Source organism: Rhinolophus hipposideros, assembly GCF_964194185.1.
Source record: "Rhinolophus hipposideros genome assembly, chromosome: 8".
NCBI classification, from domain to species: Eukaryota; Metazoa; Chordata; class Mammalia; order Chiroptera; family Rhinolophidae; genus Rhinolophus; species Rhinolophus hipposideros.
Window position 1 is genome coordinate 78,313,733 of NC_138054.1, and position 23,472 is coordinate 78,337,204.

General features: G+C 53.0%; 1 protein-coding gene across 5 annotated transcripts in view; it reads right to left on the bottom strand.

Moving 5' to 3' along the window:
• Nucleotides 1–881: 881 nt before the first annotated feature.
• Nucleotides 882–23,472, bottom strand: part of LDLRAP1 (low density lipoprotein receptor adaptor protein 1) — a 28,200-nt gene continuing 5,609 nt past the window's right edge. For 2 of the 5 annotated variants that reach the window (XR_013993755.1, XR_013993756.1), the window contains 9 exons: nucleotides 15,899–16,041; nucleotides 15,007–15,119; nucleotides 13,787–13,901; nucleotides 8,261–8,333; nucleotides 7,772–7,858; nucleotides 7,090–7,220; nucleotides 5,651–5,685; nucleotides 3,323–4,212; nucleotides 2,148–2,503 (listed from right to left, as the gene is read on the bottom strand). Coding sequence is in view for 3 of the 5 variants with exons in the window: in XM_081055784.1 (XP_080911910.1) it covers nucleotides 4,068–4,212; nucleotides 5,651–5,685; nucleotides 7,090–7,220; nucleotides 7,772–7,858; nucleotides 8,261–8,333; nucleotides 13,787–13,901; nucleotides 15,007–15,119; nucleotides 15,899–16,041 (842 nt within the window). In the remaining 2 variants the exon portion in view is untranslated. Of the gene's footprint in view, nucleotides 4,213–5,650; nucleotides 5,686–7,089; nucleotides 7,221–7,771; nucleotides 7,859–8,260; nucleotides 8,334–13,786; nucleotides 13,902–15,006; nucleotides 15,120–15,898; nucleotides 16,042–23,472 lie in introns of all 5 variants that reach the window. The other 3 variants (XM_081055784.1, XM_081055786.1, XM_081055785.1) reach the window with 3 other exon arrangements.

A 23,472-nucleotide genomic window follows, 5' to 3' on the forward strand; every position in this document is an offset into this window, starting at 1 on the left:
GCAGGGGCCCGATATGATGAGGCATGCCCTGCTGGGTCCTAAACCGGGCATGTCCAGAGCAGCAGCCCCAAAGGGCAGCCACCTGGGAAGTTTAGAAGGATCTGTTCTGACCAGCCCATGAAGATGGCCCCTGCCCTCAGGTACCTAGCCCGGCTTACGCCTGCCACTCTACCTGTGGAAATACCCACTGGCTGGCAGCTCCTGTCTGTCCCATGATAGAGGCTGCCCATTACTGAGCTACTGGCAGGGCAGAGCAGGGCATGGGCAGCTCAAGTTGGATTTGGCCTTCACCCACAGAGCAGGTGGTGCTGTAGGAAAAAAACATGTTCCAGAATCAGATTGGGGTTCGAATCCCAGGTCCACCCCTTACTGGCTGAGACTGGTCAATTCACTTACCCTCCCCAACCCCTAGCTGTCCCATCTTGAACATGGAACTAGGACCACCCACCTCACAGAATCTACGTTGGGACCCATATCACTATTAGGCGTAAAGGGACGACCAGGGCCTCACATGTAGTAAGCACCGGAGAAAGGCTTGCTTCCTAATAAACAAACAGGCCAACTGCTATGACCCATACAAAGGAGATGGCAGAAGGAGGAAGGCTGGGAGAAGACCAGGCCCCAAGCTAGCACTGAGGGCACTGAATTTACCCAGATTCCCTCTCTGGGTTTGTCGGAAAGTCCTGGGAGAGATTTAATTAGGATGGTATCTCCTCCTGGGAGAGAAGACCCCCAACATCTACCAGTGAAGCTGAAGGTCACATCAAATCTGAAAGGCGACTTTCTTCTTCCTGGCTTCTCCATTACGCATAAAGAGCAGACGGCGGGTATCAGGACTCATAATTTGAGACATCCGGAAAATAAAGACATTGGCCAAATTTAAACCGAAAGATGAACTTGTTGGGTGTCTTTTCAGATTATGGGGGAAGAAGAAAAGAGAGAATTTCTTAGTCATCTAGGATCCACTCAGAATTCATAGCAAGTCTGCCCAACTGCTGACATCAGAGGGCTATGCCTCTGGGTTCCGAACACTTTGAATATCACTGTTAGAAAGGGACAAAGATAAATGTCTGAAACCCCCACTGGAGCCTGAAGAGTGGCATTTCTGCATGGGCACCGTGCGGCGCGACAGGCAGCCCTGACTGCAGATGTCATGGGAGTCAGGACACGGCGGGGTGGAGAGCCACACATTTCTAAGTCTGGGCTGTGGCTCTGCCAAGTGCTGGAAGCGTGACTGCCATCCTCAAGCCTTGGTGCCCGCAGCCGTAAAAGGGGCTAAATGCCATCTGGGCTCAACAGGACCGTTGTAATGAGATAAAGTGGAAAGCTTCGCATAGCCCCTGGCACAGTTAATAGCTCAGTTAACAGGAGCTGTCATTGTTAACAATTTTACTTTGATTTCCTTAAACATATTTGGTCCAAATTGCTTTTTGCTCTGAGATAACCTTTAAGCCGTCTAAGTATGCCACCAACATGGTAATGATCACAAAACCCAGGAATGTAGGAAGAGTGGAGCTTATTATACCATTTTCCCAGATGGTGAAACTGAGGCTCAAGAAGTAACTGATCCAGTGTCACAACCCCCAAGTGGCAGAGCCAGAGCTAGACGTTGGGTCTCCAAGTGACTAAAACACACTTTCCACCTTGTCCCTTCGCAACAGTCCCCAATTACACACAAGCCACGCATCCTGCATCCATTTGGACCCTGTCTGGACTGCCACCCCCAGCACTGAGACCCAGGCCTGGCTTGTGTTCGGCACAAAGTCTGCCAAATGAATAAATTTCAGGGACCTATTTGAGAATGTGATGGAAATGATGGACACCCACCAAGAAAAACACACATGCAGACACACACACATAATTGTATACACATCCTGGGCTTCCCAGACCCTGGTCAGAAAGCCCTGACCTAGATTTTCAGAGAGCTCTTCAGTGCTATCCCACTGAGCTGTCCAGAGATACCTCATCACACCCATCATTTGCTTGGTGAAAGGGGGCCCCGCTGGGCTCCAATCAGGGAACCAGAGACCATTATCTCCCACATCTGGGCTGTGGTCACTGCTGCTCCAACCCCCAGAGGGCAGGTGCTGCCGCATGCCACATCCCACACAGCCACCAGGCTGTTCATCCAAGTGCTCTTTGTATTTCAAAAAGAGAACATTTATTACTTGTTGTTTTCCTCATTAGAAATGCTTTTACAGCAACACAAAGAAAAGCACAAGACTTATCTGCAGACACACGGGAGCCCACTGACCACTGGCAGCCAGAGACCGAGACGAAGGCCTCAGTCCAACTCACAGAAACATACACGGCCTTTATTGGGACTCCTGGGCCCTGGTGCCAAGGATGGCTTGTGTCAGGCCCCATGCTTGCTGCCTGATGACACATACAGGGGCCGCCGATACCAAGGTCTGGGGTGGGCAGTGGGGGTGCAGGAGCTGGGGGTGCAGGGAAAGGAAGTTATGCCTGTACTCTGATAAAGACTACAAATCCCACCCCACCCCTCACCCAGGCACTTCTGTGTTTTGGTTCAAGCACTTAGTCAGGTAAGTAGATTCTAAGAAACGGTGTGTTTTCCTGGGCTGGTGTAACCTGCTCCAGCTATCCTCAGTGTCTTACTTAAGGTTAGCAAAGCCAGGCTCAGAACGCACATCAGGATGGAGATGGTACCGGAAGCTTTGTTGGGTTTCAGGATGCGGGGAGCTCTGTGGGATTTGGGGGAAGGAAGGGAGACCCTGAACACAGACTGCTGCTGGTGTGTCCCAACCCTGGGTCAGAGAGTCAGGAAAGAACAGCGTGACGCTTACAGAGTTTGGTTTTGTTGCACCCTCTAAATGAACAGACTTCAAACACTTCCATTTTCACAGAAATCAACAGCAGCGAGATAGCTGGCAGGACACAGAGGCTCATGCCAGTTCTGTGTGGAAAGGCACCAGATGGTTTGTTATGAAACACATTTTGGTCAGAAAATAGCTGGGGTTTTAGGTTCCTGGGAGGATAACAAAGCTAGAGAAAAAGGAGGTGGGAGCTGCGTGAGGCACAGGTGAGAAGGCGGCTTTGGCATCAGGTCTGGGTTCTACTCTAGACTTTACCCTTTCCACGCTGGTGGCCTCGGTTTTCTCATCTGCAAAAGCGCAACAAAATATTCTTACCTGAATCCAGGTGTGAGGTTTCATCCATTCCCCCTGGATGCAGGGGAGATGGGGGTCGGGGACACTCACACACAGCCAAATGGAAGAGGGAGCAGAAGCTCACCTGTATGGGGGAGAGGGGCGGGGTGGGGGACCCTAATGGAGGGCAGTTGTGCAGAGAAGATCCCCACTGTCTCAGTCAGATTCTAGGAGTCTGTGTGCAGCCAGTTACACTGGTTCTGCACTGACGGGACCCTCCACAGGGACTTTGGGCCTCTTTTTGCAGAAGAAAGACAGAAAGCAAGGTCTCTGCATTGCAGCACCATTGAGGAGCCCCCGGGGGCCACCCTGCTGTGTGTGCTTTAAAGTGCCAGCTACGTGTTGTCTTTGGTCAGGGGCTGCCCCTGTCTCTGAGAGCCGCCGGGTCCAGGGGCTCAAGCCCGGGCCCGGTGGGACCCCTGCAGCAGGCGAGCTGGAGCACGCAGCCCTCTCCTGAGGCTGCGGTTCCCTCCTGTGCTCATAAGATGATAGAAACGAACGCTCCAACTACCTTCAGGGAGGAGCAGGACTGCCTCCAGAAAAATCTGGGTCCTTAGAGAGAAGGGACAAGAAATGCTTTGGTCACCACCCTGACAAGCACAGCAGAGCGGAGCTTGCTCACGAGAAGGCAGGAAACTGGCTGTAACACGGCTCGTGCCTGACACAAAACCAGCTTCCGAGTTGAACCAGAAGTCACTGAATAAATATTCAAGGCATCTTTCAGTTCTCAGAGAAAAAGCAGGGTTAAAAAAAAATTCTCTCTCCTTCCCTTTGCTTGACTGGCTGTAGCTTTGATCTGCAGGCTGATGCAACCGGAAGAGGGTGGCTGGGGGTCCTGGGGCTGCCCCACCCCAAGCACAGGTGGCTTTGGTCACATGTCCTGCCAGCCCTGGGCCCTCAGAAGCTGAAGAGGTCGTCCTGCTCGGCACCGCTGCTATCAGGCTTGTCCCAGTCGACGGGCGAGAGGCACTGGGCGTAGTGGATGTCCTGTGCTGTCAGTCCAGTGTCCAGGACCTGAGGATTCGTCCGAGACTGGGCAAGCCTGGAAGGCAGAGCTGTGTGAGCCAAGAGCCCAGGCAAGGGGCTGCCAGGGGCCTAAGGAGCCAGTCCAGCCTGGCAGCACCAGAAGTTGAGAGGGCACGGGTGGGAAAATGCCAGGACACAGGGGCCAAAGAATGGCGGCTCAGAAAACGGACGCAGGCAGTGGCATTCCGGCCACAGAGAGAGAGCCGGCCCTATACAGTCCATGGCTCCGTCAGGAACCTCGTCGGGGAGGGCACTGAGAGGGCACCTGTGGCAGGGAGCTGGTATGACCCTGAGAGAACAGACTATTGGCTAAGCTATGCTCAACGAAGTGCTGTTCAAAAAATGAACTTAAAAAGGGTGACAACCTAGGAGGAGAAGAGGGGAGAGTTAAATAGATTACGGTCCATGCCCTTAAAAGAACGAGGAGTGCTCTAGGCGCCTTTTTACCAGCCTGGAGAAATCCTGCTATGTCAGTGCTAAGTGAAAATCAGGATCTCCAACTGCAAACATGATGAGCTGATCAATGCAGAAAAATGTATATGAATAGGATTGGCATGACGTAAGCACCAAAGTCTGGGTTGTGGGATTCTGAGATGGTATTATTTCCTGTTAACGCTTTGCTGAATTTCCAGTTGTTAATAAAGGGCACATGACACTGGGTAATCTGGAAAAAGAACATGGGAGATTTTCTTCAAATGAGGGGTGGTAGTCACCCAGGAAAGCACGGAAGATGGTCAAAAGAACTTCTTTGCCTCCATGAAGGGGCCAACATGCCACTCCCCACCTCCCCAGGGCCAGGCCGAAGGGTTTCCACCAGGCTGCAGCAGGAAAGGCTTGGGGGGCAGAACAGGGCTGTGGGGGCTCCTGAGGGTCCCAAGGGAGAAAGGGAGGCCTGACTGACTCGGAACGCTGAACTCCCCAGGCCTCTCCTCAGGCTTCTTGGTGGTGTGTTCCCAAGCTAAAGGTAGCCATGGCGACAGGGATGGCCCCTAGGAAACGGGAAATCCACCATCTCAGGCTAGACCAAAATATCTCTTTGCTGTGCCCAGCATTCCTCCTCTGTGTAATACTCCCTGGGCTTAAGTAAGTATTGCCTTCTCCCTGCCACTTTCTATAAATGCAAAACCTCTGGAGGGAACAACACCTACAAAAAAGCCAATTTCTGAACGTTACAGAAGATGTAGGAAGAGGACCTGAGCTGCAGTGTGTTTAGTTCAGCTCAGACTATGTTAGAGCAACTGCTAGGAATAGTTCTTGATTTAACAGCAAGAGCTTTCGAGCCAACCTGGCCAACACCAGATAGTGAGCTCCCTATCCCTGAAGGTATACAAATCGAGACTTTTGCTCTGGAGAAGGTCAGAGTTCATGTTCTCAGACATGGCAAAGGGCCCCAGAGACCAGCCCACGAAATGCAAGTTCTCCTTTCCCAGCCTCAGGAGCCCAGCTAATGTTACCTTGAAAATGCTTCATCCAGGCCGTCATCCAGCTCCTTGGGGAAAACAAAGCAGGAGATATGAACCCTCAGTGGGGGGCCCTTGCTCATAGCTGGGGCTTGTATGAGCGCTGGGTTAAGCTACATGGACTCCAGACACAAGCGGAGGGGTCTGGTAGGCTCCCAGAGGGAGAGGCACAAGCAGGCCTCCTGGGAGACTGGCTACTGCTACCAGCATCTCAGCCCACCTGGGACAAGGGACATGGGAAGGGGCAGCTGGGTGCCTAGAGACCTGGGTGGGCTCAATTCCCAGCTCTGTTACTACTCCAACGACCCCTTAGGCAAGTCACTACTCCTCTGTGAGACTCAGCCTTTCCTGCCATCAAATGAGAGGGTTAGACTGAATGATGGTATAGCTTTCAAATTCCAAGAGGAAGAGGGCGGGGAAGGGTTTCTTGCTTTCATCTACTTCCAAAAGCCCAACCCAAATTCCAAGCTCAAGGGATAACACTGGCAGGAATCCCATAGCCTAGGTGGGAAAGCAATGGACGAGACCCCTGCAGTTTCCCTGAAAGGATGGGCAGGTGGCAAGGGTGCCTCCAGACAGCAGAAACAGGCTCGGGAAGCCTGCTCAGCAGACACTGGGTGGCCCCCCACACACCGTGGGATTTGACCGTTTTTCAGGTCCCTCAACCTTCCAGATTTTTTAAAATTAAAGAGACACGACAAGTGAAGTAATGTGAGATTCTGCAATGGATCCTGGACAAGAAAAAGGACACTGTGGGGACAAATGGAGAAATGTGAATAGGTCTATAGACCTATCACTTGAACGATTTTGATCGTTATTTACATAAGATGTAGTTATTTACATAATATGTTAACATTTGGGGAAATCTGGATGAAGGGTGAACAGGAATTCTTTGTGCTGTTTTTATAACTTTTTTGTAAGTCTGAAATTATTTCCAAACGAAAAAAAAAGTTTTTAATTTTAATTTAAAAAATCAGGTTCCTCTGATTGCGCACGCAGAGATCATTATCCTCACTGAAGGGATGACAAAGCTGAGCCTCACAGAGGTCAAGGGGCTTGTCCTAAGTCACAGACTCCTCATTTAGACGGCCGAGGGGGCAGGGGTGTCAGGAGCAAGCTGCCCACACTGAGAACAAGCGAGCCTTTGGCTGGCCCTGCGCTGGGCCAAGCTGGGGACGCTCGGGCCCAGAGGCCGGGCATTGTGAGGAGACAGCTGTGCTGGGAGTCAAGCCCGCCGGGGACACATCCCTGGGTTCAAAGGGAACATTGTTCACCCCCTCCCCTGGGTCTGGGTGCTGCTGGGCTGGGTCCGGCCCTCCCAGAGGCCTGTAAGTCATGGGTACCAGGGCCTGAACCACCCTGAGGCCTCATCCAGGATTCAGGCTGAGGCTCACTGGATCCCTGTGGGGTCACCAGGTTACACGAACACTCACCCAGACAACACTGCTGTTGTTCAAGGCCTGAGGCCACGGTGCCTCATCCCCGTTAGCGGTGTTGGCGCTGACTGTGGACAGCGGGGCCTTGGCCATCTCTTCCAAGTCCAGCAGGTCCCCAGTGACAACCACTAGGAAGGGGCCGGTCAGACGTGTCAGTGGGAGAGGAGCCGCCTGGTTCTCAGCCTCATCTCCTCGCCCCATCCCGGAGCTTCCCGGGCGATCCAGGTCCTGACTGCTCCTCGGGCAGGGCCTTTCCCAGGCTTCTCACTCAGACCATCCAGAGCCCCCCCTCGGCACCTCCCAGAGCAGCCAGACAGCTGCCCACAGGGTGCGAACCTCTCCCCAACTAATGGCTTAGGCTGGAACTTTTACGTTCACAACAGGTGTTAAGTTTCTTTTAAGAGATCACACAACGCGACGTCAAGTGTATACAGAGAGATGTGTACATATATTTATGTATTTGCATAGGGACGTATCTGGAACATGCACTGCAACTAATTCTCCCCCCTTATCTACATTTTCTAATTTATCTATAACGATCATGTGTTATTTAACAACAAAACAAAAATAAAAAACCAAGAGTCTGTTCCAGCCCAGGAGGGTGTGGGGCCCTCTGGATGAAGGGCAGACCCCATGTCACGCAGCTGATTTCCAGCTATTTCCCCTGCCCAAGACTCACGGTTCTTCAACGAAGGGGTGCTGTCGATGCGGCCCCCGCCCAGGACGTCCCCTCCCTCTTGGCTGGCTTTCTCCCTCTTCTCCTTCTCTGTGGGACCAAGGCACAGTGCGTTGGAGCCCCAGCCCAGCACTCCGTCCCCAGCAACTGCTGGGCAGGGAATAGGCTATGGCCAACCTCAGGGGGCAGGTGTTAGGTCCCCAGCAAAGAGGAAAGAAACTTTGCAGATTTCGTTTAATCCTCAAAAGCACCTTGGGGGAGAGAGACAGCTGTTCCCATTTCTTCAGATGGGGACACTGAATTCAGAGAGGTGAAGGGACCTGTCCAAAGTCATAAATCAGGTAGGTGATGAAGTGGGAGTGAATCCAGCCCTGACTCCAGGGCCTTTCCTGTCCCCTCCCCAGCCCACCCCACCCCACCCCACTCTGCCAGCCTTCCTCAACACCCCCTCTGCACTCCTATCCACCCATAACATCTGTGAACAAGACTCACCTTCCTTGGACACCTGCCAAAACTCAAAGGCGACTTTGAAGGCCTGAGCTACTGTGAGTGTGACAGCCTGGGCCTGAAACACAGGAGGTAGGGTCAGAAGAGAGGTGCAATGTTAGGCAAGTAATAACAAGTCTGAACTGGAGGCTGGGGGTTCCTCGCCAGGCCCACCCTGGCTCTATTCCAAGGCTCTGGAATGCCTGATGGATGGAGGCAGAATCCTGGCCCCTCCCAAGTCACCAAAGCAGCCTGGGGTATAATGAGGCCACACCTTCCCCAGGCAGGTAGGGCCCCATCTTCACTACCTGTAGCCCAGCCAAGGTTCCCAACCTCATTCCAGCCCCTACCTTGGCAATGGCTGTTCACCTCTACTTTTTTTCCTTCCCTTTGGGCTTCCCTAAATTCAATTAATTGTGAGGCTTACTCTGAAAAGCCCTCCCTACTTACCCAAGGACTTCACACAGTAATTTAGCCCTTGGAATTAGAGAACAGAGTGGGAAAGGGCCAGGCCCCTGAATGAGCCACAACCACAGAAGCAAAGGTCTGAGAGCTTAGTGCTGTAAAGAGTCAGAGGGTTTACAACTAAATCCCTGAAAGGGAGTAGTGAGCTTATGCATTTCCCGGAAGGAGCAAGAAGTCAATGAGTGCCCATGGCAGGGGACTGAAACCATTCAGTGCCGTAACCCACTTGTAAAGAGAAATCATACCTTGGCCCTTCGCCCCTGGGGAACTTCAATCTACCCTTCAAACCCAACTCAAATGTCCCCATCTGTATCATGTCACCAGCTCACATGCCTGCGTCACCCTATCAGGATGTTTCCTAAAGGTAAGACACCCTATTACGAGAGCAGGCAAAGGCCTGCTGCAGAGGTACAACGTACTGGCTGAATTGCATTTGCCTGAGAGGCAGGTGTTCTGAAGTCTCACACTCCAGCCAGGACCTACATCCTGTCCCACACTCAACTCAACTCCTTGCTCTCTCTTATTCCAGTTCAAGGTTAAGGTCAGCTTCTCGGAGAGCAAGTCCCAGAGCAACTAGCTATAGCTGGGAGCGAAGTCTAGCTTCCTTCTGACAGCAGGGGCTTAGGGACGAAAGCACCAGACCCTTTCAAGAGCACAAGTTCAGGTTTAACCAGCCTCTGCCCCACTCCCTCTCTGCCAGACAACTCAATTTAATTGAGAAATGAATCCATGGCTAACTGCTTTTAAAACTCTTTTTAAAAATTTTAAATCCCTAAACAAGCTGACTGATCCATGCCAATTAAACTTCACGAAGTATAAAATGTCATTTGAACGTCTCTGTCATTTACATTTTTGATGGAAGTACCGACGCTTTATGGCAAAACTTAAATATGGTAATTAAGTATGAAACTCTTCACAGCTGTTTACAATTTAAACTGTCACGTCTGAATCAAGTTTAATAGACCCAGTTACCATTGAGAATTGCCCATGAACTAAAAATATGGGCTAATTACCAGCTGCAGTCAGATCACTACACACCCAAGCAAGGGCTGGTCACCCAATGTGGCAGGGAGATGGGAACACCATTATTTTTGCCTCCAGGAAATCTAGGGACACAGCCTGATAGTGTTTTTTGCATAAATCTGCTTGTTCATTTGCATACACTCCTGCCCTTTCGCCCTGTAGTCCTGAGCTGCAAGTTAAACCAAATACAACCCAAGATTCAGAGGCGCGCAGGTGGCTGCAAGCCCAGGCGGGGCAGGGACCCGGAGGGGGTTGGGCCCTGCTTTCTGTGGCTGCTGCAGGAATCTGGGCAGCACCACAAGGAAGGACTGCTCGGGCCTGCCCACGGATGGGGAGGAAGGGGGAGGAGAGAAGAGGGAAGGAGGACGGGGTGTCTTCCTTCCCCGATTCTGCAGGCCGGATGCCCATCCCTCCTCGGAGCGCCTCTGGCCTGTGGCTCTATCTTGGTACCCTGACCAGGTCCTACCTTGCCAGGTTTTTGTGTCCACGTCTTGTTCCTGGTAACCAGGCTGTTAGTTCCTCAAAGAGGCCAGGTCTAGCGTAGGGCTGCCGAGCTGGGCTGGGACCCTGGGATCTCGGATTCTAGCCTGGTACTCAGACCAAGTCCGGTCCTATGTCCCTACAGTCCTTGCACAAAAGGATTACCAAGGGATTCCAATGGCCACAGAAGGGACAAGAGCTCTGCCCAAGTCCCCCGCCCGGGGCAGGATTAAGGGTGTCACTGCTCACTATCAGCCCACCAGCACCACAACCCTGGGCTCCCCTCGACCACAGTAACTCCGCCCTCACTGCAGAGCCCAGAGGCTGACGTGCTTGCAGACGTTTCCCAGTTAGGCAGATGCAAACATTTCTTTGTACAGAAACTTCCTGGCGGTGACCAACAGGGGCTACGAGGGAAGGGAGGCCTGATCGTTGTGCTGCCTGAGCTGAGCCCAACTGGTGGGCAGCCCAGAAAGGAAGCTCTTGCCCCCCACCCCGGTCAGTCATAGGCATCTTGCTCATTCAGGCATCCAGGCAAGAAAGGGGGGGATGTGGCCACTGTGGGCCCCAGCCAGAAGGACCGAGGACCTTGTCAACATTCAAAGTGAAGACTGCCTGCTGCATGGTTCTATCTTGCCTTCCCCTCAGGCTGCAGTGACAACTGAGTCCCCAGCTACCAATCACTCCACTTAATTTCACACCTCTGTGTCTTCACACTTGCTAATTCCCTCCGACTTCCTTCATCCCCTTTCTCCTGGCCTGGCAAACTCCTACCTATTACTCATCCTTCAAAGCCCAATTCAAAACATCTCCTGCTGTCTCCTGCTCTGGGATGTCTCGCTGACTTCCAGTGAGACTTAATAAACTCCACGCTAGAACCAAGACCCCTGTATTCGGGTTACTGAACTCGGCTTCTTCTCCCCCACTGCCTTGTTCGTTTCTCCATGACCTATCTATCCCCTGGGCCTCCCGTGCCCGCCCGACACAGGGCTTAGCTGGGGACAGGCAGCAGCAGACATCCATGGAGGTGGACTTCCAAACCTGAGGCACTCATTTCACCTGCTGCCTCCTCTTCGGAAACACCCACTAAGCCGAGAGTCTGGGGATTTCCATCATGGCCAGGCCACCAGGCCATCAACACACTGTCAGCGTGGACTCAGCTGAGGCTTTGGGAGGCACAAGAACACCACCTTTGCAGCAGGTGGTCTATTTACACCTCCCTGGGCTGGGCTGTCTCTTCACGGGGCCTGCCCAGGGCTGCCTGAAGGGGACAGTCCAAGTAGGAGAGGGTACAGAAGAAGGAAAGGAGGTGATCCCGCCAGTCAGCTCCTGACACAGAAAGGAGGACCCGCCATGAAGAGTGAGCCTCTGGGCCTACGTATCCAGCAGGAGCCCTTCCCTCTGCCCAACCAGCGGTCTGCTGGCAGCATCAAGCCGTGGCCGGGCTGTGTTCCTTAGTGACTGACCTGCTGGCCGGGGGCAGGTTCATTGTGACCGGCCTGTGTGAAGTCCTCTGGCTTTGGGCCAGGCCTCGCTTAGCTGCTTGGCCAGCATCCGTTTTCTTTTACCCCCCAACTTCCTCTTCCCAGAGGAAACCTGTGCGTCTTGAAAGCTGCCCCTCGCCCCATCACTGCTCTGCAGCAATGGCTCTGGCCAGCTGCCCTGCTCAGCGCCTGCTCTGGTCAGTGGGGAGGAAGAGACAAACAATGGGGACATAATGAGCCTGTGTTTTTAAGTCTGTGTGGCCTCATAAGAAACAAAGCCAGGAATCCACCACGGGAGAAGCCACTGCAGCTCAGGGACCTGGGGCATCACGAGGCCCCGGGTGAATGGCCTACGACACTGAGCCTGCAGGAAAGAAAAAAGATGCACAGAAGAAACTGGGACCTTTCAGAACAATCCTGGAGGTCACTGAGGTGACCTCCTCATTCTGCTGATGGGCAAGCAACCCAGAGAAGGGCAGGGTTTGACCCATGGTCACACAGCACGTTAGCCAGGATCAGACCCCGAATCTGTCTCCTCCCGTAGTGCCCCTTACACGAGACCAATGATAGGTAGGCTGAACTGTGGCCCCTGAAGAGATGTCCACATCCTACTCCCTGGAACCTGTGAATATACCTCACATGGCAAAAGCGACTCTGCAGAGATGATTCAGTTAAGAATTTTGAGGTGGGAGGTTATCCTGGATTACGCAGTGAGCCAATCACAAGGGGCCTTACGACAGGGAGGCAGGAGGGTTCAAGTCAGAAATAGCAACGTGATGAGAGAAGCCGAAAGGGAGATGGGGAGGTGCTACACCACTGACCCTGAGGCTGGAGAAGGGGGCTGCAAACCAAGGAATGCAAATGGTCTCTAGGACTTAAAAACGCATGGAAATGCACCTCCCCTGGAGCCTTTGTTTCGAACTTCTGACTCCAGAACCATGAGAGAACAAATCTGTGTTGTTTTAACCCACTATGTTTGTAGTAAGTTCTTACAGCAGCAATAGGAAACTCTTTTCATATCTAAAACATGCCTAATGGGTAGCAGAAAGTCTGGGGGCCACTAAAGATTGTGACGTCCTTGATGTGTCCTTGTTGACGGGAGGGGGGGTGCGGATCTAGTCTCCTTGGCTCCCAGGACCACAGGGCATGGAGATTGAGCTCTGGGCTGCACACACAGAGGTTAACAGAGGCCAATACTAAATCAATAAACGTCCAGAACCTCCTTGCTGGGCAAATGCTCAAACTTGGGGGCCCTCAGAAACGAAGGGGGCTTCCAACACCAAAGGTCACTCCGACTGCTTACCCCAAAGTTCAAGACAAATGTCTAGAGACCACTGAGGTTCCCACTTACCCCAGCTCGATGCGGCCAGGGTGTGGCCTGGAAATGGGGCCAGGAGCTCCTGGCTCCTCCCCGTCATGCAGAGATGGGGGAAATCGGGCCTTTAAACCCACCACTCTGCCTGGCTAGCTGTGTCACCTTCAGGAAGACAGCTGACCTCTATGAGTCTGTTTCCCAGTTAAAAATAAGAACAACGAAGACAGTAACAGCTCCCACCTCACAAAGCTGCTGTATTAAATGAGAAGATGCCTTAAAGCCTACCACTGAGAGAGGAGCATAGTAGGTACCAAAAAATGGCCATTACCCTCCCTGCTCCGGCAACAGCAAGCCGGGTCCTCTAAGCGCTCTTGCATATGCCTTTCACCCTGAACCCCTCTGATCACCAGTGTCCAAGGTCTAATCCCTACAAGGCTCTGCACCTCCAGACCGTATAATTGACCGGAGACCTCCCTAAAATCTCAAATCCAACAAATCGTGTTACAGAGAGAACGGGCCCAGGGCACTCACGGAGGACACAGGCTTGTCACCGCCCACAAGCCAGGCTGGCCAGCCAGGGCAGCCCACTTTGACAGGTGTCTTAGTGCCCTTGGCTCTCAGCACCACTCGGGGTTCCCTGGGATTTCATACTTTAAGTGATGTGTCGTCTAGGTCTTGTCTCCGCACCACACAGGGCCCCTCCCCAAGGGCAGGGCTGCCAAGGCAAGGCTGGAGCATGCCCAAGCGCTGGTCTCCCCCACTAACCATTTTCCGCTTGGTGCAGAGGAAGGCGTGGCACTCAAGATTCTCGTTGTGCTGGCTCTGGGCGATATATGCAAACACTTTGCCATGCATCTTGTCCGCTGTGCAGTAGGAGATCCTGAAAGGCAAGTGGGAAATGTCACCAGACCCCGGCATGGCGGCCTGACAACATCCAGGACACCCCACTGGGCATCTCCCCTGAGTTCCAGAGAGCCTGCTCGCCCACTCCACCAGTGTGAGATTCCAAACAGACACCCTGGGCGTGGCTTCCTGGGCTGTCTATGAGGGGGACCCAGGCTGGGCAGGAAGGAGTGGGGGAAAGTGAAGGAAAGGCAGTTTCGCCCCCTTACTGAGCCACACCCCAAAACCATAATAGCTGAGCCCTTACTGTATACCAGGCAATGTTCAGGTATCACTTCACTGAATTCTCAGAGATGTCCTCTGAGCTGGGTTCTATTATCGTCCCCACTTTTCAGAGGAGAAAATTGAAGAGACTTGATGAGAAAACTGGCTTGTGCTCCAGCTGCTGAGCCACCACTTTGGAGACAAAGCAAGATGGTGGAGGGATGCCGAGCAGATGGGGGCCTGCTGGACAGAACTACGGCCTGGGTGTCCCCGTCCCAGCTCAGCCACTACCTCACGGGAGGCCTCAGGCAATTCCCTGTCTGGGCTTCAGCTTCTTCGTCTGTGAAATGGACCTGGGCTGTCCCCTGCAGCTCTGAAATCCTCCAGCGGACCAGCCAAGGGTGGGGTGGCAGGGAGCCTGAGGCTCCGAAGGCTGTGCTCTGCCTCTTCACAAACAGCGCCCCTCCCACACACATCTACATTCTGGCCTCGGACTGCCTTCAGATGTCACCTCATTTAATTCTCAGGCTTCCCTGAGCGCCTGAACAGATGTCCAGAGAGGAGCGGCTACATTCCTAGTGGGAAAACAGGGCAGTGACTCTGCAACTCTGCTCCAAGCCTGACTCAGCAGCATGCCTTGGGGGGAGGGCGGTTCCGAGTCCAGACCAGGCTTCAGCTGCCAGTGGCAACTAGTGATCATGACAGCAGCAACTGTCACTTAACCAAGTGCCTATTATGAGCCAGGTGCTGGACACTCAACACTTCATAACAACACTGTAAGGCTGCTGTCTCCACCCCCTTTAGAGATGAGGAAACTGAGGCTCCAAGGCCACTCAGACAGGAAGTGGCAGAGTGAATGTGGGCAGTGATGAGCATACCTGTAAATGGACACGTTCTCAATGAGCTGGCTGGTGATGCTGTCCGTCAGGATAATGCCCCGTGGCGACACCTTGAGAGTTACCTTCTGCAGCTTCTTCCCGCTGGCCTTGGCCTTGGGGCAGACGTGGGTCAGAGGAGCGTGCCTGCCTGTGTGGGAGCCACCCTTGTGGGCTCCACCTAGCCGCTCTAGGTCCCACACGCCAGGGCCCTGTGAGGCTCCAGCTTAGGCAGACGCGATGAGGAAGACAATTCAGCCAACACTCTCTTCCAACAAAAACAGGGACAACTGCTACGCACCTGCTGTCTGCCAGGCACTGCGCCTGGAGTCATCGTCCGCAGGAGGAAATGGACTCGGACAGGTTAAGGGACTTGTGGAAGGACACACAGCTAGGAGGGACCTCAGACCCTGGGCGCTGAGTGGGCCGTCACCACTCAGCAGGATGACTCCTGGGGACTCTCTGCTCCACCCACTGACCACGCCAGCACCTGAGTTGACGGGGGCTGAGGCCACCAAGGGAGGTGGACTTATAGAACCCATGCTTACTCAGAGCTCAGGAGGGGGAAATCTCATCTCTGGTGGGTGACCCTGTCCCTCGGGCCGTAGGGCAAGTGGTTGCCTGACAGCAACCTCCCCCACACCCCTCCCTGGAACTAAGTCACCAGCCCTTAGGCAGGGAGCCTGAGTTGGGGGGAGGGGAGGCTGGGAGAGCCCACAGCCACAACTGATGGAGAGGGGGACACTGACCTTGACCCCCAAAGCCCAATGGCTTCCCTCTACCAGATGCAAGGGACTCAAAGGAAGGGACAGCTCAGAGAGGGGTAGTAAGCAGGGCACGAGCAGCACCCCAGAAGGAGCTCGCCGTGGCTCCTGGCCCCCCCGCTGGGGCTCACCGTGGCCACAATCCTCTTGACGGCGGCTGCCGACAGCTCCTCGCCCTTGGGCTGCTCCACCAGCGTCATGCCCAGGTACTTCAGGCTGAAGACCATCCCTTCGAGCAGTGTCTCCCGAGTGTCTGTCCAGTTCTCAGGCAGCTCTGGGCAAGAAGAGGACAGGACCTCAGACCCTGCTGGGCAGGCCCACCACAGCAACAGCTCTCAGAGCCCCTATTTTCCAGGGAGACCCAGCAAGGGGCATTGAGGTCCTGCCATCAACCATTATTTTTATGTTTAGTAAAGGGCTGACATTTTCCAGTACATACCAAGCACCATGGTTAAGCAGCTTTGCATAAAATATTCTCATTAATCCTCATGAGAACCTATGAGGTAGACACTTTATCATACCCATTTACAAAGACACTGACGTCCAATCACATAACCAGGTTCAAAGAGCCAGCAAGTACAAGAGCCAAGAGTCAAACGCACACTTTCAAGTCCAAAGCCCAAACTCAACTTCAATGTCAACACTTGCAGAGCACAAACCATGTCATTTTCTTACTGAATCTTCAACGCGATCCAGTGAGGTGGATACCCTCCCCACTTTACAGATTAGGAAACTGAGGCTCCGAGAGGCAGTCCTCGGCAAAGGCCACATACAATGAGTAAAGGGTTGGGGTCAAAATTAAAATCTGGGTGGTTTCCATGGTCCCAGCCTGCTCTGCTTTCCTCCATCTGCACAGCCACAGAGATCAGGAAGGGGGACTAGGAAAGAGAGCAGACCAAGGAGAGTGAGGTGGGGTAAGGGTCAGGAGAAAAGGGCGAGATGACTGCTCACATGACATGATATGAAGGCCCCCTGAATCTGGCAGATCTGAGTTCATATCCCAGCTCTGTTTTCTATCACCTGCATGGTCTTGGGGAAGTCCCTTCTCCTCTTGGAGACTAATATTGCCTGGGCTGAAGCAATGGCACAGAGCAGGGCACATGGAAAGGGTCCTCTGAAAACTCTGACCACGACTGAGGTCAGGAAGCTTGGGAAACGAGGGCATAGGCTAGGCTCGCTGGGTGGGGAAACAGATCAGCAGAGAAAGTTGGAAAGAGGCCCCAAGTCGCCCCACCCATGTGAGAAAGGGCCCTGAGCAGGCAGGGGGCAGGAGGGGAAGTGTGGTCTCCATCAGTGGTTTTACCATCCCCAGGGCTCCTCCTGGGGAGGCATTAGATCACTCACTCAGCTGGGAGGCAGAGGCCAGAAGGAAGGTCTCCAGGGATGCCTGCAAACCCATCACCAGGATGAATTCCCATCCCATGCTCCCTTTGTTCATCCCTCATCAGCCTCTCTCAGATGGTGCAATTGTAGGAGGTATTAGGATTGTACCCACTTTACACATGAGGAAACTGCTCTTCAGCCTCACACGCAATACTGGAAAGAGCAGGATCCAAATAGGAATCAGCTTCCAGGGGCCACCATAGAGACGGCCAGGGCCAGCTTCCCTAGACCATTTCTTGGGAAGGAAGCTGGGAGAAGTCCTGTGCCCTCCCTGTCTCTTCTTGGGACTGTCACTAGTTCTGATGGTAGAGCCACAGGAAGAACGTTTAGGACTGGGCATCACTGGTTCCAGGGTAGCTGAGGCCCTGGCAGGGTCCGTGCTACCCTCTCCTAACAACGATCCTAGAGCTCTAGTTCTCCAGTGGCTCTGCCTCCTTCTCCACCATCCAGAAGGAGCTTGTACATGTCTCTCTGGCTTTGACTTGAGCAAGCCACTGTCCCTCTCTGAGACTATTCAGATGAGGATTTGAACAAGAATGCATGTGTGTTTGGTGGTGGGGGGAGGGAATATAAGAATTTACAGGTGTGCCCAGTCCCCCTAGACTGAGATCCAGGTGAACAGAGACTCGTTGACCCATCACTCAGAGCCTGGCATGCAGCTGGCACTCAGTACTTGATGAGTGAAGGAATGACCTTCGGACAAAGCCCCAAGGCTTTGGACAACCCCAAGGCTTCATTCAGGCCTGCAAAGCCTCCAACCCCATGCTTAGCTCTGGCCCCTGGCCCACTGCCCTCCAGCCTTCACCCTTGGGCCTCACTGAGAAGACCCAAAGGGACCCTATCCTTTGTCCTGTCAACTACGAACCTATTTCATTTGACCCTCCAAAATGACCCGGAAAGTCCCTGAGGTGTCCTAGTCCTGGATTGGGTGATGGGGGCCCAGGAGCAACTCACATAAGGGCCTTGCTCTTAAAGAACACCCCCATGATCATCAGGACAACACAGCTATTAAGTAACAAAGACGACAAAAATCACAAAGCAGCAGCTCTTACCATTACCTCTAACACTCACGGTTACCTTGCAAGCAGGCAATCTTTTCATTCCCATTTCACAGATGAGAAAACCGAGGCTCCAAGGACAAGTGATATGTCAAATTAGCTGTCAATCTGACTAAAACCCAAGCTCCTATCCACTAGGCTATACTATCTTCCCACGAGGAAAACTACGTTATTTTTAACGAAAGGTCCCACAGAAGTTCCTAGAGCCAGAGATATTTCCTCCCACAATTCCTAATTCCCAAGGCTTCCCCTCTGTCAGTAGATACCCAGACCACCATTTTCAACCAGAGATCCATCTAAGCAAGGTTGGCAAAGTACGTGCTACAATGCCTGTCGCCTGTGTCCTTGGCAGACATAGCTAATCAATTGCAGCTCTGTTCCATCTGGTTAATAGGCTTTGGGTTGTTTCTCAACACAAGGCTCCAGGCAGTAATACCAATCGATGAGGGGTGGCCTTGTTCATCTCATTATCTATCGCTGCTGTAGAGCAAACACCACCACCCCCCACCTCATTTCCAGGGCTCAGCCCTTTCCTGGCCCTTCTCCAAAGCCACTTCCGCTCCGCTCCCTCCATTCCAAAGGGCCAAAGCTTGCCAAGGTCACAGACGACCTCTTTGCTGTCAAAACATTCCCCAGCCCTCCTTGGCCTCTGAAATGCTCAGCATTTTTCTGCATTCCTCCTTCTCTAGCCTGATCCTTCTCCTATTCTTTGACCCCTTGGAAGAGGGCCCTAGTAGACTGGTTGCGACTCATCAGCCTCGGAGACCTTATGCCCAAACCCCTCACTTGACACATGATGAAACTGAGACTCAGAGAAGAAGCAATGTCACACAAGCCTGCCTCCCCCACAGCAATTTCCACAGTGACTGCTGGGGAGTTACAGGTTCCCCAGTCTTCTCTGCCACAATATCCCTGCACGCACACACACTGCCCCCACTCATGTACATGCTCGTGCACACGTACACAGAAGCTCCAACCGTGCAGAGCTTCTTCCCCATGAAGTCGCATTTACTTTCCCACTTCTGTGCCTTGCTCAAGTAGTTCCCTCTACCAGAAATGCCCTTCCCCTCGCTTGATTGAAACGCCTCACATCCCGCCTCCTCCAGGAAGCCTTCTTTGAGGCAGTAGGGCCTAGTGGCTAAGAGCAAGGGCCTTAATCCTAGAATCCCAGATCGGACACGGAGTGGTCTTGAGCAAGTCAATTACTTTCCCTGAGACTCAGTTTGCTCATCTATATATAAAGTGAGGGAAACAGTGGTCCCCAGCTCCCAGGGCTGTTCTGACCCTTTGATGAGATAATGAAAGGTAACGTGCCCAGCAGAAGGCTCGCCCATAGTTATGCCTGCTACCAGGCCTCATCCCTTCCATCAGTGGGCTGCTCGAGCTTCTCTGGAGTGTGGATTTCCTTGTCTTCCTCCCACAGCCACGTCATCCACTGCCAAGCAGCTGCATACCGTGTCTTCCTCTTGAAGGACTTCCATTCATGTCTGAAGCTGGCAGGAGAAGGTACACTTTTGCCCAGTGTTGTTGCCCTCCCTCGTCCTACTTCTCCCTTGCCCACCCCCCATCACCTTGCCCTCCCAGGAACAGCAAAGATCCTCCTTCCCCTCTAGGGAAGCCTGCCTCTGCCCCTATTCTTCTGGGCATGACTCATCTCTTCAATGAGGTGTATAGTCTCTCATGCCCCATGGGCCCCCCCAAAACCCGGCACCTAAGAGCACTCACTATACACAGAGGTAGAATTCACTACGCCCGCCCTGCTCCCCGTCCAGCCACCTCGCATAGGCTCCTTTCCAGGAGGAGCCCGGGCTTCAGGAAGAGCTCCCAGCGGCCCCAGACAAGTACAGGCCTGAGTCCACAGCCTTGTTCCGGTCTGGGTTATTTCTGGCCCTGTGGTGGGTAATGACTACACTATTTTAACTTTGCAATTTTACAGATGACCTGCTGTCGGAGTTAGCTGGGGACAGTCCATATGCCCAGTCTAACTCGCGGCTGCAAACATGTGCTCTATCCTCAGTAAGAACCCGCGTCCCGGAGTCAGGGCTAGGCAGGCTGCCCCGGGGTCCCGTCTGCTGACCCAGGTTCCTGGAATATCAGAGCTGCAGCCAAACCTACGGGCTAGGGGGAGCCTCTGACTGGGACCTAGGCCTCTACCCTCCTCCACCCTGGTGGAGAGATGGCCTCAGAAGGCACAGAGTGACATCTCAGAAGGGAACGTGAGCTCTTGCTGTGACCTGGAGTGTGGCTGCTTCTCTAAGGCACGCTCTCCCTATCTGACAAATGGGTTCAGTCCCTCAGGAGCAGCATCGGAAAAAGGTTCAGGATGTAAAGAGCTAAGGCAAAATGTCAGAAGTTGTTAAGATTATCAAAAGAAAATGAAAAAATGCTAATAGCAGCAGCTTCCCTTTCCTAAGTTCCTACCTACACTATAAGAGAAAAATATGGTGCCACGGTTAAAACGAGGGGGTCTGGAGACGGGCTGTGAGGTTCACAGTCCCTCCACCTCCCTGGCCTCAGTTTCCTCCCTTGATGGGGACAATAACAGAATCCACCGCATGGGGTGCTGTGAGGATGAAATGAGTTCCCACACGAGGTAGGCTTAGAAGCATGCCTAGTACATACCAAGTGCCACTGAAGTGTGAGCTATTGTCATTTCCAAGGGTCAGGTGCAGAGAGCTTTAATGTGTACACAGCCATTTGCAGTATTTTCTGAGAAGAGTCAAAGAGATGTTAGGATTCCTGTTTCACAGATAAAGAAGCTCAGGAGTCTGGCCATGGCTCATCACTGACAGTGCTGGTCCTTGAATCCCACCGGCCATGTTGTTTTCACCCCCTCCTGCAGCGCACCATGCCCTTCTCAGGCCAGGCAGGGGTCAGGCTTAGCACCACCCAGGAGGGGCGGGCATGCTGCCCCGCAGTGCTGCCTCAAAGGAGTGGCAGGCTCACCCTCAGCGCAGTGGGTGACCTGATCCTTCAAGCCACATACTCCTCAGCTGCCAGATCTGTGAGAAGCAGAGTCCTAGCCTCCATTTAAATGTCCCTGCACTTGCTATTCCCCGATTCCTCCCTGCTTGTACTCACACGTGGGTTCCAAGTCACTTTCTCCAAGAGGCCATCCCTGACTCCCTGCGCTGATACTACCAGTGCCCCCCCTTTATCCCCTTGGTGGGTACCATTTCCATACATGCCACCTGACATGCCTGCAGCTCTGGCGGCCAGAGACACCGTGCAGACTGCGACACTGGAGCTCCCATCCCCAGCAGCCCCACACCCACCACGAACAGAACTGCCCCTGAAACGGAGGAACTGCAGAGCACATTCTACCCGGCCTCCCAGAGCTCCCCACAGGATGGTGCTCATCGTCCACAGCGGTACGTGGCTTCCTAGCGTCCACTTGTTGGACTCCCTTCCCTATTCACTTTTCCTAAGAATATTTCCTGGGACCTCTTCCCAAATAAATGACTTGCACTCAGATCTGTCTCAGCATCTGCTTCTAGAAGAACCCAAATGAAGACACCACGCTATCTAGGGAATCTGTCCCCATCATTTCCTCATCCCTTTATCTTTCTTTATAGTATCACCACTACTCATCACCATATGACTCATTTGCAACCTGGTCAGGGGAAGAAGAGAGACCAACTCGTTCACCAGACTCCCCAACACCTCTACCAGTGCCTGACACACAGTCAGTGCTCAAGAAATATTATGCTTTGGGGGTTTATTTATGTCTTTTATTGTAAATACTATAAATAAGTATGACTAGATCCTCTGCCCCTGCCCTACTATGAACTAGCTTTACTGCCTCGTATTTCTTTAGCTGTTCTCTTGACAGGCTGGCACAACCCATGAAGGAGCCTGAGGGTCAAAGGGACCCCTCTTGGAAAGAAGGGTACTGAGGGGCCAGGGTGAGTCACCCTTCTAGGCAGCTGAAAGAAAGGAAAATCCCTGGCCAGGGACTGAGATAAAATATTTATGGTTCTTGAAGAGACAGTGGAGGGGGAAAGGTTGAAGGCAGGTAGGGAGCCACCTGTGGGAGAGGGGGAGAGTCCTCCTTTGAAGTCAGGACTGACTGGGAGATGGGGCCACGAGGTTCAGTGCAAAGAAGCCTGGGTTCCTGGCTTCGCTGTGTGACCTCAAGCAAGCTGCCTCCCTTCTCTGGGCTTCAGTTTCTCCACAAATAAAACAATGAGTCTGCTTATCTCAGCTGAGGACCTTGAGGGCTGAGGAGCAGGTCACAGCAAATAGCAGGTGTCAAATATACCCTTAACCCAGTCCTTAAGGGCTAAGCTCAAGGCGTGGCTAGGATACTACCCTAGGCCAGGCTATCCCCACCCCCCACCCCAGACACACCGCACAGCCTCCCTCTCTACCCTGTGGCCACCACTGTCCTCAGCGGCTGCCAGCCCAAGCTGGGATGCGGCCTGCCCCGGCTCCAGCCATGGCCAGAGTCCACGAGGCACAGCGATGAGACCTCTGGGCAGGGGATTCGGAGCTCTGCCTCTTGGAAGCTGCATGGAAGCTCTGCGTCAGAATCAGTGACTCTACTTCCCTGAGCCTCTGTTCTTTTATCTCTAAAATGGGTCTGATGAGAATCCCTGCTCTGTTACTTCATAGGAGCAAATAAATGAAAGCACAAACACTGTAAAAGCAGTAATTGTTACCATTTATCAAACTCTCTCTCTATGCCAGGCAAAACACAAGTTCATTTAACCCCAACAAAAAAAATCTGAGGTGGCTACTACTGTTATTTACAATTTACATAAGAGGACATTGAGACTTAATAACGACACAGGTGGGGATTCCAGCCAGCTCATTCTGGGTCCAGATGGCTCTAGGACAGCACTCTGGACTTACTGGGGGTCTGCAGGGGAGGGGAGTCTCCTTTCTTCTGCAGGTGCAGACAGGCTCTGAGTCCCCCAAATTTGTTCCACCACAGTAACAGTAATGTGGAACACACACATGACAGGCAGGGGGAAGGGGAGTGGGGGAGAAGGAAACAACCGATTAGGTGCCAAAAGGAAGCATGGATATCAATAACTTTCTCAACATTCTAGCCAGGTTAGAATTTTTATCCCCATTTTGTAGATGAGGAAACTGAGGACCAGAAAAGACTAATAGCGTGTCCAAGATCAGAGCAGACAGGAGAAGCTCTTTTCCATCATCCAAGATTTCCAGTCCCCCAGATTGAGAGGGGCTTCTAGGTTTCCTTCCCTTGCCCAGAGCCCCCTCCCTCTCTCATCCCAGGAGAAAACTGCAGGGTTTCC